At 36.8% G+C, this 18,139-nt stretch overlaps 1 protein-coding gene across 4 annotated transcripts in view; it reads left to right on the top strand.

The window, feature by feature from the left end:
* The window catches only part of SESN1 (sestrin 1), a 114,407-nt gene that overhangs the window by 78,955 nt on the left and 17,313 nt on the right, over window positions 1-18,139 (top strand). The window contains exon 1 of one of the 4 annotated variants that reach the window (XM_059083614.2): window positions 12,838-13,123. The exons of the other annotated variants lie outside the window; for them this stretch is intronic. Within the exon in view, the coding sequence (XP_058939597.1) occupies window positions 13,022-13,123 (102 nt within the window). The 5' untranslated portion in view covers window positions 12,838-13,021. Of the gene's footprint in view, window positions 1-12,837; window positions 13,124-18,139 lie in introns of those variants that run through there. 4 annotated transcript variants of the gene reach the window in all.

The raw sequence follows: 18,139 nt of genomic DNA, 5'->3' as shown, positions 1-18,139 counted from the left end.
GTGACCTTAGGTATTTAACCTCTCTGTCTCACAGTTTCCCATTTCTGAAATGGAGATAGCATCTACCTATAGGGTTATTATAAGGGTTAAGAGTTAAAACATGTAAAGCGTTTAGAAGAGTACCTGACACATACTAACTAAAATATGTGTTAGCTATGCTGTTAATATTACCAAATCTGTAACCATGAAGTGTAGCATCTATCTACTTCAAATCTTAGACTAAAAATCAAATCAGATCTTAGACTAAAAATCTGAGTTACTGGTTTTGAAGCTCTCCATCAACCGGCATTCAGTTACCTAAGTGCTGCAATAACAATCAGATGTTTTGCATAACACAGAATCCTGCTTTCCAAGCCCTTTGTGTACCTCTTTGCCTTTGCAGTTTAAGGCATTTCTCAGTCCAAGTGTCCTTTAGGAGCAAAAAGACTACAGTAGGTGGATCTTATAAGGAAATTATAAGAAGGTGGAGAAAGGAAGAAGGTATGGATATTGTTTTTTGTTTTTTTTTTTGTTTGTTTGTTTGTTTTTGCGGTATGCGGGCCTCTCACTGTTGTGGCCTCTCCCGTTGCGGAGCACAGGCTCCGGACGCGCAGGCCTAGCGGCCATGGCTCACGGGCTTAGTTGCTCCGCGGCATGTGGGATCTTCCCGGACCAGGGCACGAACCCGTGTTTCCTGTATCGGCAGGCGGATTCTCAACCACTGCGCCACCAGGGAAGCCCATATGGATATTGTTTTTAAAGAAGGTAGACTGGGAAGAAAAAAAATGCCTGGATGATAGTAGATGCCTAATTAATATTGGTTGAATGAATATTGAATAAATAGGCCCAATATATCCATACATATAGAGATTCATGAATTTAACAGAAACATACACAACCAATCCCTGGTGTATAGATATATAAGTGTTAAGTAATTGATTAAACTTTCAGTAATATTTGGATGGATACTGTTTTAAATTATTAAGGCTTAAGAGACCAAGGAAAATACGAGCTTGATGTAGAGTGTCTCTTTCCCAAATGATGTATTGAAAATACTTTTTTTTCTTGATACAGCATAGCTTAGTTATCTGTGACATTTGAGGACAGAGGAAAAGGATGAAGTAAGGATATCACCAATAAATAAAACCTAGAGTTAGTCTCCAAATATTTGTTTAGTCTCCAAATATTTGTTTAATTTCCCCCTACCTTCCTAGGGATGTATAGAATACAATGAAATATTGAGAGGAAGTATACATATATATACATTTTTGACAGCACCCTACAGTATCAGTAGCAAATCTCTTATGTTTTTTAGTGCATGGTAAGTTCAGTATATAATTGATGATTAAGTAGATCAGTCAAGCTGATCTACTTAATTTTTTTTTTTAGGGAACTAAAACTAGCAAATGATTTAAGCAGTACTTGAAGAAAAAAACAAAAGGTGGTTCTTGAAGATTTTTACAGAAAATATTAGAAACTGCTTTAGAATACTTTATAAATTTGGCAAGCCAAAAGCAGAATGAAGAAAATTATTAACTATTGTTTCACAGTGTTTTTGTGTCTCTATTGCAAGTAACACTGTCAATTTGAGCAAATACTGAGGTTTGCACTAAACATTACAATGATGAAATCTGTAACTCTTTGAAAATCCCTTCTAAATCTTCAGAAAACTTTCTTCTCTCAAGAATATGTATTGAGTGATAGAAAAAAGGAAGAAAAATTACATAGAATGGCACTGTACAATTTGTTGTTTGCTTGATTGTTTTGAAGGCTGTATTTTTATGTGGTTGTTTTTAATCATATTTACATTTTTGGATTTGCACTGTAGCAGTTTCTTATTGGGTCCCCCCCACCAATCCCCCGTGAATTTTAGAAATTGAGTATTAGGGAATTTAAGAAGAGAAGAATCTTATACATCTTCCTACCCTTATCCTCTATGCACAGACAAGAAAGAAAATTTCCCACAAAATTCTATATATTATTACAAATACACAAATATTTTAAAGATAACTTTATACAGGATCTGGCACAATAAGGATATAAACAAAATTATCACTACATTACTAAAATCTGATATATTTTGTTAAGGGTTGGTGAAGAGATTTTATCTTTCTTTAGCCCAGGACAGTCTATCCTGTTTTATAACTTGTGCTCTGTTCTGATACTATATAATTTTTTTTAGCAAGAAACAACAACAACAAAAAAACCACTGAAGGTTGGACTTCATTGGTATCTGGATCGGTTGAGTCCTTACCTGTTTGTCTGCTTTCTGATTGGCTGAAAACTGTTGCTAAGCTTGTTTTTTGTTCTTTGGGAAAGTCAAAAGTTGAATGTGACCTATTTGAACTGTATCCTGCTGCTTTTGACTCTGCTTTGCTCTTTCTCCGATCCACATACTTTTTTCTGCTATCTTTTAAAGTTTAGATTTTTTTTTTAACCCATCGATTTGTAAATTTAGTGTGCAGTATTTTAAGGTTTTAAGATTTTAATTGTACATTTGTAATGCACAAATTAGAGTACAGTGGTTCTTTTTTTAATCTGGTTGAATACTTGAAAGTTAAATTTTCTGACATTTAAAGCACGTTCTAATTGTAAAGAGCAAATACATTATTTAAAGACCTGCCTATTACAAACACAAAAGACTATTTGGATATCAATAATATCCTTATTGTTAGTAACAATTCCAAAGTGCATCACTGAAGAATTTATTAGGTCAACTTTTTGTGTTTTAGGATAAAAGCTATTATTTATCATATTGGCATGTATGTCACTGAAGGATGAGATTGACTTTATTCATGTTTTCTGGAGAAAGGCTAGAAGGATTGACAGTCCTTTCAGTTATAGACCAAATCCGGGACAGCCTAAATAAAAGTTCTACTGGAAGCCAAGTTTGGTTTGTAATTCAGTAAACCATAATTGAACTGTTGTGATTCCAAGAGCCTTTTCTCTAAGGCTCTATTTGGCATTGATGGGAATGAGACTTTGAATTAGATTTCCCCGGCACTCTTTTAGAACCAGCAGAAATCCTGGGAACATTCTCTGAGCCTTAAAGCCTGACTCAAGCCTTGGATGAACAACATAGGGAGCTACAGACTAGCATGGATTCTCCAAACCTACTGGGAGTTCTAGTGTACAGATCAGGAGATGTGGCATGTATATAAAACAGTGATATTCAAATGTGTTACTGATTTTTTTTTTGTCCACATAGTCTTTAGTGAAACAGTATTACCAGAATTCTGATTTATATACAATATCTAAAACTGGTGTTTTAATAAATAGATAATAAATGATCTCTTTAAAGTTCGAATAAGTAAAGTTAAATTATTTATCAAGCCAATTAGTGAGAACAATGAGGTTATGTTATGTTTTAAACAAATTTGAAATAAAGGCGTTATGGATTATAGTTACAGTATTTCTGTATTTTCTTGTATTCATAATATCAGAGAAATCTGGATTGACACAGCAAAGTACCTACATGCTGTAGCAGCCCACTCACTACTATAGTTTTACTCGAGCAGATGCAGGCAGGCATGAATTTTTTAGAAGGCCAGAACACACAAACTATACCCTTCCTTGCCACTGACAAATTTACAATGTTCAAACATATACTCACAGAGATGATGGAAGAAGCTTTATTTACTCCAGTATCTAAATTATTATTTTGGTGGTTCCCAACGCATTTACTGTTTATAGATGTTTGTAGGTTACCTTGAAAAAGAAAGCTCAAATAAAATATTTCATAGTATCTCTAAAGTACCTGTAAGAAATACAATTCTGAAATCACTGGTAATGTACAAAGAAGCATGGTGTAGGAGGAAGCCAGGTTCTGGTTAGCGTAAAGCATATTAATTCTTGATAAAATCAGGAATTATATTAACAGAGTAGAATTTTAGAGCTGAAGTAAAGTATGAGAGATCATGAAGTTCATTTGCCCTTCATTTTAAATTTGAGGGGACTAAAACTAGAAGGGTTATTAAGAGATTGCCGTACCTTCTGGGGTTTTGTTTTTGTTTTCATATTTGTTTGTTGTTTTTTTCTCAGAGTTGGACATTAAAGTAGATGACTCCCTCTTTAATGATCCCTGACAGAATCCCAAGCTATTTGCCAATCTGTATGACTTATGTGAGGCTTAAGTCTAAATAAAATAGATGTCCAATCTCAAATTAAGATGTTTCTGCTTGTTCATAAGCTTTAAGAAATTAAGTGCATATAATTGGCATTCAGTAAATACTTATAAATAATGACTGAAATGTTTACATATTATTAAGATTACTGTTGGGCTTCCCTGGTGGCGCAGTGGTTGAGAATCTGCCTGCCGATGCAGGGGACACGGGTTCGTGCCCCGGTCCGGGAAGATCCCACATGCCGCGGGGCGGCTGGGCCCGTGAGCCATGGCTGCTGAGCCTGGGCGTCCGGAGCCTGTGCTCCGCAACAGGAGAGGCCACAGCAGTGAGAGGCCTGCATACCACAAAACAAAAACAAAACAACATCAACAACAAAAGATTACTGTTCATTGGTAAAATAATAGCACTGACATCCGTACATAAACCTATGCCAAAACATACTTTTTAAATTAGAGATATAACAAGTTAAAAAAGAATACTACCTTCTCCAACTTGTAATATCTGAATAAAATGCTATTTTAGTGTTTCTCAATTATTTGCCAAAAATTAGGAAAATCAGATTTTCTATTACTACAAATGAAATGATCTTGAATTTCTGTTCAAACTTAACCTCATGTAAAAAAAAACTAAACAAAACATAATTTTTAAAGTTGCATTCTGTTTTTGAGTATTCTTAGCTAAATAGAGAGATAGTAATGGTAAGTGAAAATAAATATATTTGTTGAACTACAGTGCCCTGAATGTACCCACATACTTTGGGCAAAGGGCAAAATGGCCCACAGAGGTGCAGTGAGGATTTTGGAGGGCAGAAGAACAGATGAGAAAATCCAGTGAATGGCATTTAATTTCTAAAATGCTTAGTAATATGCAAGTAGTTTGTAGATGTGGCTTTGTACTTTGTGACGAGGTTAAGGATCTACAACTTAATACCCTCTTGAAAAACAAGAGATCTCAGAAGGAGGCAAAGAAAGAAGGTGGTTTAAAGGATTAAAGGACCTACAACTAAAGATTATCACAAAGGAACTGAGTGGGGGGTTCTTTGAGCTGTTAGAAAAGCACATATTGTTGAACTCTATTCACAGCTTGGTAGTACTAATCATGGCGAGGGGTCATGGATAGGGAGGTCAGGATAGCTGTTATAAACAAAAAATAACTTGATTAAAAGATTTTAGAATATTGTCATTAGGATTTTGTTTCTTTGAATTAAAATTATCTCTAGTATGAATATAACATTCAAAATTCAGATGTGATTAAGCAAATGATTTACTAATATGCATTTAGCCTAAGCATTTTAACTGTGGGTAAATTCAGTTTTATAAAGGAAGTAAACACTTGAGAATTCAGTTCCATGTAGTCTGTGGGCTCAGGATAAGTTGAAGCTATTAGGTTTGATTTTATTCTATTTTGAGAAGATAATTTTTTATATTATGCCAGACCAATATATTCCTTGTACTTAAAAGTATAGGTTACATATTAAAACCAGTTATTGCCTTGTGCCCACAAACAGAAGCATTTTGTGAATTTAAAAAGCATTTTCACATATGTTTTTAGGTACAGATGAAATCCAGCTCCTCAAAAACTTTTTTTTTAATATCTTTATTGGAGTATAACTGCTTTACACTGTTGTGTTAGTTTCTGCTGTGTAACAAAGTGAATCAGCTATATGTATACATATATTCCCATATCCCCTCCCTCTTGAGCCTCTCTCCCACCCTCCCTATCCCACCCCTCTAGGTGGTCACAAAGCACTGAGCTGATCTTCCTGTGTTATGCGGCTGCTTCCCACTAGCTATCTATTTTACATTTGGTAGTGTATATACATCAATGCTACTCTCTCACTTTGTCCCAGCTTCCCCTCTCCCCCCACCCCCATGTCTTCAAGTCCATTCTCTACATCTGCATATTTATTCCTGTCCTGCCACTAGGTTCATCAGAACCATTTTAACATCTTTATTTTCTTTTTTTTTTTTTAGATTCCACATATATGTGTTAGCATATGGTATTTGTTTTTCTCTTTCTGACTTACTTTACTCTGTATGACAGACTCTAGGTCCATCCACCTCACTACAGATAACTCAATTTTATTTCTTTTTATGGTTGAGTAATGTTCCATTCTGTATATGTGCTGCATCTTCTTTATCCATTCATCTGTCGATGGACATTTATGTTGGTTCCATGTCCTGGGTATTGTAAATAGTGCTGCAGTGAACATTGTGGTACATGACTCTTTTAGAATTATGGTTCTCTCAGGGTATATGCCCAGTAGTGGGATTGCTGGGTCATATGGTAGTTCTATTTTTAGTTTCTTAAGGAATCTCCATACTGTTCTACATAGTGGCTGTATCAATTTACATTCCCACTGACATTGCAAGAGTGTTCCCTTTTCTCCACACTCTCTCCAGCATTTATTGTTTGTAGATTTTTTTGATGATGCCCATTCTGACCGGTGTGAGGTGAATACCTCATTGTGGTTTTGATTTGCATTTCTCTAATGATTAGTGATGTTGAGCATCCTTTCATGTGTTTGTTGGCAATCTGTATATCTTCTTTGGAGAAATGTCTATTTAGGTCTTCTGCCCATTTTTGATTTGGGTTTGTTTTTTTGTTATTGAGCTGCATGAGCTTCTTGTATATTTTGGAGATTAATCCTTTGTCAGTTGCTTCGTTTGCAAATACTTTCTCCCATTCTGAGGGTTGTCTTTTCATCTTGTTTATGGTTTCCTTTGCTGTGCAAAAGCTTTTAAGTTTCATTAGGTCCCATTTGTTTATTTTTGGTTTAATTTCCATTTCTCTAGGAGATGGGTCAAAAAGGATCTTGCTGTGATTTATGTCATAGAGTGTTCTGCCTATGTTCAAAAACTATTTTAAATACAATACAGTATATATGTACAGCCTGAGAAATATTTTCTACTTGAATATGTAATACATTAAGTATCTTCCATTACCTTTTTGTGTTTTTTTTTTTTGAGTTGGTATTTCCTTTTTGTCCTTCTTTAAAACCTTCAGTAACTCCTAAGAACATACAGGATAAAGACCTAATAATTCTGTTTCCCACTACACTCACCTTTTTCTTGAACCTCATCCTATTCCAGATTGAATCCATTCCTTCTTATTTACTTCAGCAACAATGCTGAAAAGTAATTAGCCTCTAAAAGTTGTAATGAATGAAATATCACACTTAACTTTGATATCTCAACACTTTCTTTACGGTCACTTCACTTTAGAGAAGTCTCAGGATGTTTAAAGCCAGATTTGGTTACAAAATGTTCATGAATTTGTCAAACTATGGTATGTATACAGACAGTGTCTGACTTGTAAGTACCTGCCCGACTTAACAAGTGAGCCATATGTACCATTGCCCAAACCTATATAGCCACTATCTTGGTAGTGCAGGAAAACAGAAACAGAAAAATCAAAGGAACTCGGGAATATCTGGGGTTCCAAAGGAGAAGATGGGAAGAGACTATGAAAAACAGAATTTGCTTGGTAGAGCTGGAAAGGACAAGCTGATTCCCAAGCAGAGCCTGCCTGCCTGCCTAAATAGTGACCCCAAAGCCTCCAAAAGTGTTTGTCTAGATGGCCCATATCTTTTCTTATATGAATATTGAACTTGAAATTCATTATTAAGTTTTCAGTTGAGTTAGGCTTCTTTTTTTTTTTTTAAATGGAAACATCTCTGTGGAGTTCACTCATTCAATACACTCTTGAGGGTCTACTCTGTGCTGGGCACTAAGATATCAGAAATACAGCAGTGAACAAAAAAGACAAACATTCTGATTCTATGGAGCTTACATTCTATTGAGACAGACTAAATAAATAAATAAATTAGTAAGAGATGTCATTCCCTCATATAATAAGTGTGAGTTAGTATAAGAAGTCTGTTTTCTTCCTAATACCTACCAGTTATTCTAAGAAGAATAGGAGTAATGTGAGGAGCAGGTAGGAAGTTGGGTAAACTCTGAGGGAGCTTTGGGTAGCATGAAGTTACCAAAGGTCTGGGGAGACATTGAGAGAAATGACAGGGGTAGAGAAATAGAGGAGAGAAGCTCTCAAAGACCAAGGCCACACGTTCCATGATTTCTTTTTTCTTTTCTGTTTTTTAAAACCAGATCTCGCCCTGAGTATGAGCAAGGGAGATACCTTTTTCTTTCTTCCTGCCCTCTTTTCTTGCCATCGGAATCAAGAACTTAAGCTAACATACCATTATTGACATTTTAAAAAATATTCATTAAAAGAAGCAGCCCAGCTTCTGCTGCTTTGGATTCAGACAGACCTAGGTTCTAATCTCAGTCTGCATTTGACTACTTTTACAACCTTGGACAAGTTACCAATATTTCATGAGTTTCTGTTTTACAAATTTGTAAAATAGAAATAATTGTATCTGCCTTAGAAGTGTAAAGTTCTTAGTGTCTGATATGTTGGTCTTATCATTAGCCTGGAAAACCTGACCATGATTTAACATGCTTATTCTTTGAGGGAAAGCGATTTTCTAATTTAAAAACACTGACACTACTTGGAATACTACTTGTTTACAAGTATGAGTGATGGTCTATGTTTCTAAAACCCTATGTAGAAATTTAAAACTGTGCATTTCTAAAAGAAGAAACCCTAAAGGAGAGAAAGATAGCAAAGATTTGTCAACATTCTTGCTCCTTTATAAGTAATATAATTCTAAAAATTAAACTGAAGAAGTAAAAAAAGTAGAGGACAAATAAGAGAATATAAAATTAAAGTTCAGTACTAGAAGGATCTCAACATACCCAAAACATGATGTTGAAAGGAAAAAAGTGCTTAGCAGGCAAGCTATATATTTAAAAAACAGGAAGATATCAGCTAGAGGAGAAAAATCTTGACAAAATTAGTAAGCAGAAGTAATCTTAAAAACCAGCATTCATTCCAAGTAAAAATGTTTTAAATGACAATACGGCATTTTTTTCAAGAATGTTTAAACCACATAAATGTAACAAATCCCACTCCCCCTCTTAAAGGAGTTCTTTGGTTTAATGGCTAAAATCATGGCTATGTGTATCTAACCAATTATTAAATATAATTTCTAAAGAATAGATCTACAGATCTATAGTACTTTAATTCCTTTAGTTAATGAGAAAATTCAAGGTTTAATATGTGGTCCATGAAAGTGTGATTATATGTTTTGGCCTGATTAATATTCTTTCTATTAAAATATACATATTCTTTTTCATTATGTGACTATATTTTTTAAAGTCTAATGGATTTAGGGAAGCCACTTGGTCAGGAGAGCATATAAGTTGAGATTTATCTCCTAAATTTCAAAAACAAAAGTATGAGGCATCATTTCCTTTCTCAAGAAACTTATTATCATGTTGGAGAGACAAATCCACCTTCATCCCTACACTTTGTTTCATTTCCATTTTTCTTCACATCACCCTCTTGCCTTGACAGAATTGCCTCAACAGCCTTCCTAGCTCGTCTTCCTGCATCTAGTTTTGCCTAAACCTTAGCTGAAATGCAAATTTGATGTCATTCTACTCTTTAAAACTTTTAGTAACTCCACATTACTCTTAAGAATGAAATTTATTGTCCTTAATGAATCTTAAACAAGGTCCCTCCTTACTGTTTATGTTTTACCTAAACTTCATCCATTACTCTCCATACCCTGTGCTCTAGACCCCAGTGAACTTCCTTTATTCAGTTTTCCTAATGGACTACCACTCTCAGTCTCTCCCCTGCCTGTGGGCTTTTGCACATGCTGGTTTCTTTGCTTAGAACTCTGTCTTTACTCTCCCAAACTCTCCCCCAATTTTCTTGCCAAGGCCTCTCTACTAATCCTTTAAGCCCCTAGCTCAGATATCTCTTCCTTCTGGAAGCCCATCTTGAACCACCATGCCAAGTCTGGACTCTCTAATGCCACATAGTTCTCTGTTCAGATCAAGTCATTTGACACCACTCTTTTACATGGCTGTAACATCTTGTTCTTGAGAAAATTAGAGTTGAGCCCATTCCTGCTAATGACAAATGCAAAAACCTCACTTTGATACAGTTTGAGTAGGTCTACCAAAACATTTTTATTTTTATATTTATTTATTTGGCTGTGCCTCATGGCTTGTGGGAGCTTAGCTCCCCGACTAGATATTGAACCCACACCCTTGGCAGTGAAAGCTCGGAGTCCTGACCACTGGACCACCAGGGAATTCCCAAAACATTTTTAGAGGAAAGGAAATATATCAGATTTACCTTACTTCTTGGATTAGATGTCAGGATTCTTCATTGAAGAAAAAAATGTTGAAAGGAAATGTTTAAATAGCAGCCTTTATAAATAGCTGCTGGCCTATAATGATAGCCTGTGGTAAATATCAAAAATGTAGTCCTTTCCAATTACTAATCGGTGCTCAGGAAGTTTACGACATGCTTAGCACTGGGGGTTCATTAGGAGAAGCACCTTCAGGACATCTGGCCTATGTGAAATCTTTGGAAAATATAAACTTTTTATTAAATGATTTGGAACAAAGCATTTCCAGAAGTGAGATCTACACAATGATATTTTCAGGTCAATACAGTTGTTGGAATTCTTGGTTAATAGATTTATTTGGAGGTAGCCTTTTTATGTTAGAGAAGAGAGTGACTAATTCACAGTTACTGCTCTGTCAAAAAGAGCAAAAATCAGTACTCTTTGAAGACCTTAAGTCAGTCTTTATAGAAACCATAAAGGAACCTTGACAGTTAATGGATTGAAAGGGTCTCAGTAAGGACTGAATTAGAATATATTAAAATTATTTTTCTTTTTATGTAAGGCAGCATCAAAATAAATAAACTGTAACTTTCAAAGAAGGAGGGAGGGAGGGAGAGAGAGAGAGAAAGGAAAGAAGAAAGAAAGAAAAGAAAGAAAGAGAAAAAAGAAAGGAAGGACAAGAAAAAAGAAAGGAAGGAAGAGAAAGAAAGAAAGAAAAAGATCCTAATTGGAGCTTCCTATTCAATTTCAACATATATTTCTTCAATAAATATTTATCAAGCACAAAGTATCAAACATGAACATATATATGTATACATACACACATATGTATATATACACGTGTGTATACACAGTTTGCAGTTCTAATTTGCATTTAAACCATTTTTGCATTAGCTAAATGAATGCTTTTCCCTTGCCTCTCATTAGGAAATAAAAAGGTAAACATTCTCCATTTTGTAAATGATATAATTTTAATGTTACAGACAAGGTTATGCCCTACTAGACAGCTAACCCCCACTATTTTATTCCTTCCAGAAAATAAAATCACAGCTCAACTCTTCTAGAGCCAGTCATTATTTTTCATATACTTCCCTCATTAAGTAGCTCTATAGCTCACATCCCCTACATCAAGTCCATTTATGTTTCCACGTTATTCATCTACAATCAGTTTATCTTGGAGGGTATGTCATATTGTTGCAAATTGGATGGTTTACTGGGTTTATTTTTGCCTGTGTGTTTGTGGCTGAGTGGGCATCAGATTAGACTGTTTGTTTTTGTGGCTGTGCTCAGAGGAACAGAGCTTGGACGTCTCTGTAACCTTTTCTTCTATGTCAGTATTAACCTCAAATTGCTTTTCTTGACCAGCAAAAATATTTTGGGCTTCTGCAATTTATAAAAGCAGTGTATGAGAACATATAACATCATTTTATTTATCTGGAGAAGATAAATAAAAAGTAACCATTTTTAACCTGCTACTTTTAAAATGTGACAGTTTAAGAGCTCAAAGAGTAACTCAGTTTTCTCTGAGACATTGTAACCTCACTCCTAAGACTGAAACTTATTTTCATTTATGAGCCCTGGTTCTGTGTCTGTCAGTATTTATTGACTTAAACTCTGCTTGTTTCCTTCTATCAGAATGTTCCAACTTTTTTTTTTTTTTAACCTGAGCATGTAAGCCTTTGAAAATACGGGGCAAACATGCAAAAAAAGAGACCTAATTTAGGAGTTAATTTTTTTAAAAGAAGTTAATGGAGCCCTGAAAGGAAATAGTGTTGACACAGAACTTGAGAGATTTGTGTTCCAGATCCAACAATGTCAGTTATTTGTGTTCCTTTATGACCTGTTTTCTTACGTTCCTCATCAGGTTTCAGAGATTCTTTCTTTAGAACCTAGGGCGCTTGTGAGGAAACAAATTTTAAAGCTTTCGAATATACTTGGGAAGAAAAAAAATTTAGAGATCTGCTACCAAGGCTTATCTGTGTAGGACAGTGATATTTATAGTTTCTACGTAGCTTACCCAAAATAATTTTACATTGAATATGGGTCATGGTCCCCTACTTGTTTCTGCATTCTGCGGCCCAGTCAGCGATGTTTGGGCATTATTGGAAAGAAAGAAGGGAAATTTCAAAAGTTTATAAAATGTGAAGCGAATTTGATTCCTCCTGGTGGTGTTGGGATCAGCCTAGAGGTGGGTTGCTGTTTGGCTCTAGGTAAATGGATTCAAGCGGGTGGAGGGAGGGCAAGCTTTCGGCTGCTGATGCTGGGACAGGGACACTTTTGCCTTTCAACTGAAACCCGACGGCTCGCGCTGAATCTTCCAACGCAGTGCACGCACACCTCCCGGCGGACAGAGCCCATTCCGACCCGAGGATTAGCTCCTCGCGGGAGTTCGTTCCCTAGAGGTTGTTTCTCGCCCGGCCGCGTAGCCCGCCCCCCGCCAGCGCCCGCTCCTCAGCTCCAAAGGGGCGGGGTGCCGCGGCGCTGCGGGCCCCCATTGGCGCGCGCGGCCGCCGACTCGGCGGAGTGACGGCGGGGGCGGGGCCACGTGTCTTGTTTGTTTGCGCCGTCCCGCCCCGCACTGCCTCAGCAGTCAGCGCAGACTGAGGCGCTCAGCCTCTGAGCTGAGAGGCCGACAGGCAGCCCGTCCAGCGCTCGCCTCCTCCGCGCCGCCGCGGCTCCCCTGCGCATCCGCAGCTGTCCCCGCGCCGACATGCGCCTGGCTACAGCCGCGAACGAAGCGTATACGGCCTCGCTGGCCGTCTCGGAGCTGCTGGGCTGCAAGCAGTGTGGCGGGAGCCGCGGCCAGGACGAGGTATCAGGGCAAGGGACCGGGCGAGTGGGCGGGCGGGCACCCGGCCAACTGCTTGGGCTTCACGGAGGTCGCGTTGCTTCCCCTCCCTCGCACCCTAACAGCTTCGGAGAACGCTCACCGGGGAGGGCGCCCCTTGAGCTACCGCCCAGACGGACGCCCTGCCCGGCGGGGCGTCGCAGGCTGGCCCACTCCCCTCAGGTGAAGCGGCGGCCAGTGGGGCGGGGGGTGGCGTTTGCCACCGCGAGTCGTCCCCGGGCAGAATATGCTGCGGTTGGGAGGGACAGCTGCCTCGGTCATTTAAATGGACGTCTCCGAAACGTAAATAACGTTGTCTTCTGTACAAGTCTCCACAAGCCAGAAGAAACCTAACAAACTCTAGTCTCACGGTAGAACAGCCTGTGGATTTTTTCGCCCCTCAGCGTCTTGTCAAAACACATTATTCGGGGACCCTTACTCTCTTCGCCTCCTACTTTAAAAAAGAAAGAGAAACAAATATATTTCGGTCAGTTAAAAGATGATGTTGCCCAGAATAAGTATGTTCTGCCAGCTCTATGACGTTGTGCACAGCGTTTTCTCTTGTTTATTAAACTATCCTTTTTTGTGTCTGAATTGGCCTTCAGAAAGAGCTGTTTAATTGTAACATTTTGTATTTTTCCTAAGTGGCTGCAAATAGGGCACCATTAATACACCAACTCAAATTTGAAACTTTAAAAGGCTTTAATTCAAAAGGTGGCAAGGGAGAAAGTAGAGAAATAGTAATTAAAATTGAAATCAGAACGTTTTAAGTATTGACTTAAAGAAATGTAAATACGAGGTAATTTCTCTACTGTATTGCCCACTGAAATGACTCAGTGTTAGTATTTATATGTACATATATTTTTTGTAAATGGAGTCTACACTATGATATACTACATATATTCATATAAACTTAAATGAAGACACTTTCTCCTTAAGGATGTAGAACACCAAATGCTTTTTCTAGATTTTAGCATTCATGGAAGGTTGCAGAACACCAAATGCTTTTTCTAGATTTTAGCATTCATGGAAGGTTGCAGAACACCAAATGCTTTTTCTAGATTTTAGCATTCATGGATACATAATGTGCTCCTTGTTTCCAGATAATACAACAACCTAAAAAAAGTCTTATAACTGTTGCTTTGAAACTTTACCATAGAAAAGAGTGTGAAAGTGTTGAAATAGAATTTACAGTTTGTTTGCAGGCCGTAACAGATCTGTTCTCATTTTGAGAAGTGAGCCTCAATCATTGTGCTTGAGTCTGTTATTTCTGATGGTATTTGTGTGCAGAATCCTGGTTTTTGCCCCATGTCAACTGGAAGATAACAGATTTTATCAATAGCTTGCACATTGATTACAGAGCCTATGGGATTGTGTTCAGGACACCAGGAACCTTTGTATAGTTGTATTTCATTTTTAAAACTTCCAACATGTGGGAAGATAAATTAGGAAGTAGTGCTTTATAGGAAAACTATTCACTTTACAAAAGAATTAATAACACAACTCTTTCAAATAGCAAGCTTCCACAGTGCCTTTAAATTAAACCCTTTCCAGGAGTGGAACTCCTGACTAAAGTATAGGGCACACATATGGCCTAAGTCAGCCTTATAAAGCCAGTTCTTTGAAGTCAGTGAGTTTTTATTTTTCTAGAATGTATTTCATAGAAGACCGGACAATGGAAAAAGAGGTACCTGAACTTTTAGTATTTCTAAATTCCCTATAAAAGAGTTAATGACAATTTTAGAAGAAGCACTAGTACATGTTGTTATAATAGGAAGATTTCTTTATAATGCTTCTGGATTTCTTCATTTCTATTAAAAAATTTCAAATGTCAAAAGGCTAGCACCCAGCTAGCTATAGGCAATGATTCTCATAAACAAGGAAGAGTGGGATGGGAACTTTTACTTTTTACACAGCATATTTTTGCCTTGTTGAAATGTGTTTCAAAAAGAACTGCTTTTGTAATTTTTTTTAAAAATCAAAATTAATATTATTGTGATTATCAGTATTAAGACATCTAGACAGTTTAATAATGTACCAAGTGCAGTGAGAAAAAATAAAATGATTCAAGTGATCTGATTATTTTTACTTTTCAACAAGTTTTGCAAGTGGATAGACACTGTAAGCCAACAAACGCTCTCATTTTGCACTTGTGGCAAACTTCATTTTTTTGGTTAAAGGTACTCATGGATTCATAATTGTATCTGACAAATTTGAAAAATCTGATTAGAACAGTAAATTCATAAACACAGATTCATACAGTGATACATTACATACATTAGTCATTCTGTGGTACTGTCAGCATTTGCTGAGAATTTTCATACTGTGAAAATTAGTGTGTTAGTATACACTGGAGAGGAAACAGATATCACGTCAGAGATTTGCAGCAATGTTGTGATGGCAGAAGCTGTTGCTATGTCTTCAAAGATGCTGATTAGGAGGATTGTTGAGAGGAGAAGACTGTTAGTTCCCATGTTAGATTTCCCAGCCACACCTTCACCAAGAGCCTGTGAGGTTTGTGCTGTGGTTAGCATTTACATCTGCTTCACAACAAGGCCATTTGCAGTTGGCAAGTTCTGCCTCCTTGAATCTAGATTGGCCAAAATTTGTTCAAAGTCTGTAATTCAGTTTCTTAAAGGTACATATGAAGGCACAATTGAAGGAACTTTTAGGACGTTATGAAATGCACTTAGTTTGGCTTACGATCATACCATTGAAGACCTGCAGTGCCTCTTTTTTTTTAATCAGTAACTGCTAGAAAATAGGGTAGCAACTAATTTGTTATGTGACTAGGAAAAGAAGTGTTTCAAAAGTGAGTTTTCCAGAAAATTGAAACTTTTAATGCTTTAGAAGCCAAGAATACTATTGTATAATAATAATGGTATCTAAAAGGACCTTTAAGTATCAAAAGCTCTTTTTAAAAATATTTATTTATTTATTTTTGGCTGCGTTGGGTCTTCGTTGCTGTGCGCAGGCTTTCTCTGGTTGCGGAGAGCGGGGTCTACTCTTGGTTACGGTGCGTGGTCTTCTCATTGCAGAGCACAGGCTCTAGGCGCGTGGGCTTCAGTAGTTGTGGCACACGGGCTCAGTAGTTGTGGCTTGCAGGCTCTAGAGCACAGGCTGAGTACTTGTGGCTCATGGGCTTAGTTGCTCTGCGGCATGTGGGATCATCCCAGACCAGGGTTCGAACCCTTGTCCCCTGCATTGGGAGGCAGATTCTTAACCACTGTGCCACTAGGGAAGTCCCTCAAAAGCTCTTAAAGAGGCTCTTTTGAGAGTAATTAATTAAAGACACCAACTCTAGAACCAGACTTCCTGGCTGTTTTCAAGATAATTGTCACCTGTTTCCTTTTCCCAGAAGTTAGAGCTCAATTTGTGTGCAGTGGGAGGCTAGATGGAATCAATGACCTGCTTCCTGACAGTATATGGATTAGGATAAATTGGGATGCAATTTCAGAGTTCATAAAATTCTATTTTACCTAGAATTAGCCATAAGTAAAATAATGAAATTGGAGTCTTAAATATCAGAGACTCCTTTCCATTCCTTTCCTTTCTTCAGTTTTTCTATTCTGTCCCCTGCTTTGTTAGACTGGTACCTCACCAAGGAATGAATGTGATCTTAACAGTAAGAGGTTCTTAGCATAATAGGTTTATAATCCATTCCTAAGAATGTTTGCTTTTTCTTAACATCTTTTTTTAAAAAACATAATTTTTCATAAAATACATGAAAGAATCTATTTCTAAAGGAATTGGGAAAGAAAGATTTGACCTTTGAAGGCAAGGAAGAGGGGAGACAGTGATACCAGTGTGGCCACTAAATTTGGCTACGGGGATGGACTTTCAAAGACTTGAGAATTAGAAAGGACCATTGGGAAAGACCTTTGGCATGCCTATAGGAAAATATTCCATTTCTGAAACATTGATAGTCATTTTCTTGAAACTGTAAGGCTATTGTTTTGTAACAGTTTGATATATAAACTATCTATTTGGTATAGAAATAAAACCAAAACAATATACTTCAACCTCTTCGTTTTGAGGCCCGTGTGCTAGGAATCTGGTCTTATTTTTTAAAAAATAAACACACACATACACAATCCACATGCTGCTAATGTATTTGTAGGATAAAGTTCTAGAAATGGAATTGGTAAATTTTTTTCCCTTTCCTTACAAATAGTAACATAATATATACATATTATATACACTTTGTCTTTTACCCCCCACCTAATATATCTTGGAGATCTTTTAAAGCCAACTTGTATAGAACTGCTTCATTCTTTGTGAGGACTTCATGCTATTCTAGTCTGTGGTCATACTAAACTTTATTGAAACAGTTGTCTATTGATGAGCACTTAGGTTGCTTTATATCTTGTACTACTAGAAACAATGTTGCAATGATTATACTTTTACACATGACATTTCAGAAATGTGAGTATAGGGTAATTAATGTTTAGGATGGAATTATTGATTAGGGTATGTAACTTTTAAATATTGATCAGTATTTCAAATTGCCCTCCTAGAGGTTGTAGTAATTTATACTTCTTATATGTTTCTTGATATTTTTTCCTCACACTTCAAAATACTCCCATCAGAAAAGTATAAGCAATGAATGGCTATTTCTCCACCCCCTCTCCAACACATCCTATCATCAAACTTTTTGATCTTAAGCAGTATTTTAGGTGAAAAATTGTATCTCAGTGTACTTAAATGGCAGTTGTTTTATTGTGAGGGTTCATTTTTTTCAGCCATTTATATTTCATTTTCTTTGAACTGTCCATGTCCTTTGCTCATTTTTCTGTGAGGTTGTTGGGGGTTTTCTAAGTGATTTGTCTTTATGTATTAAAAAAATTTTGCTCTTTGCTATATGAGTTGCAAATATATTTCCAAGTTTTCTGTTTGCTTTTGACTTTATATGTTTATTTTTCCCATGTGAAAGTCTTTATTTTCATGTCATCAAATTTATCAATCTTCTATTTTATGATTTCCTGGTTTTGTGGCATTCTT

This window comes from Kogia breviceps, chromosome 13 (genome assembly GCF_026419965.1).
Source record: "Kogia breviceps isolate mKogBre1 chromosome 13, mKogBre1 haplotype 1, whole genome shotgun sequence".
In the NCBI taxonomy this organism is placed as follows: Eukaryota; Metazoa; Chordata; class Mammalia; order Artiodactyla; family Physeteridae; genus Kogia; species Kogia breviceps.
Note: the sequence above shows the minus strand (reverse complement) of the source record. Positions and strands in the feature narration are given on the sequence as shown.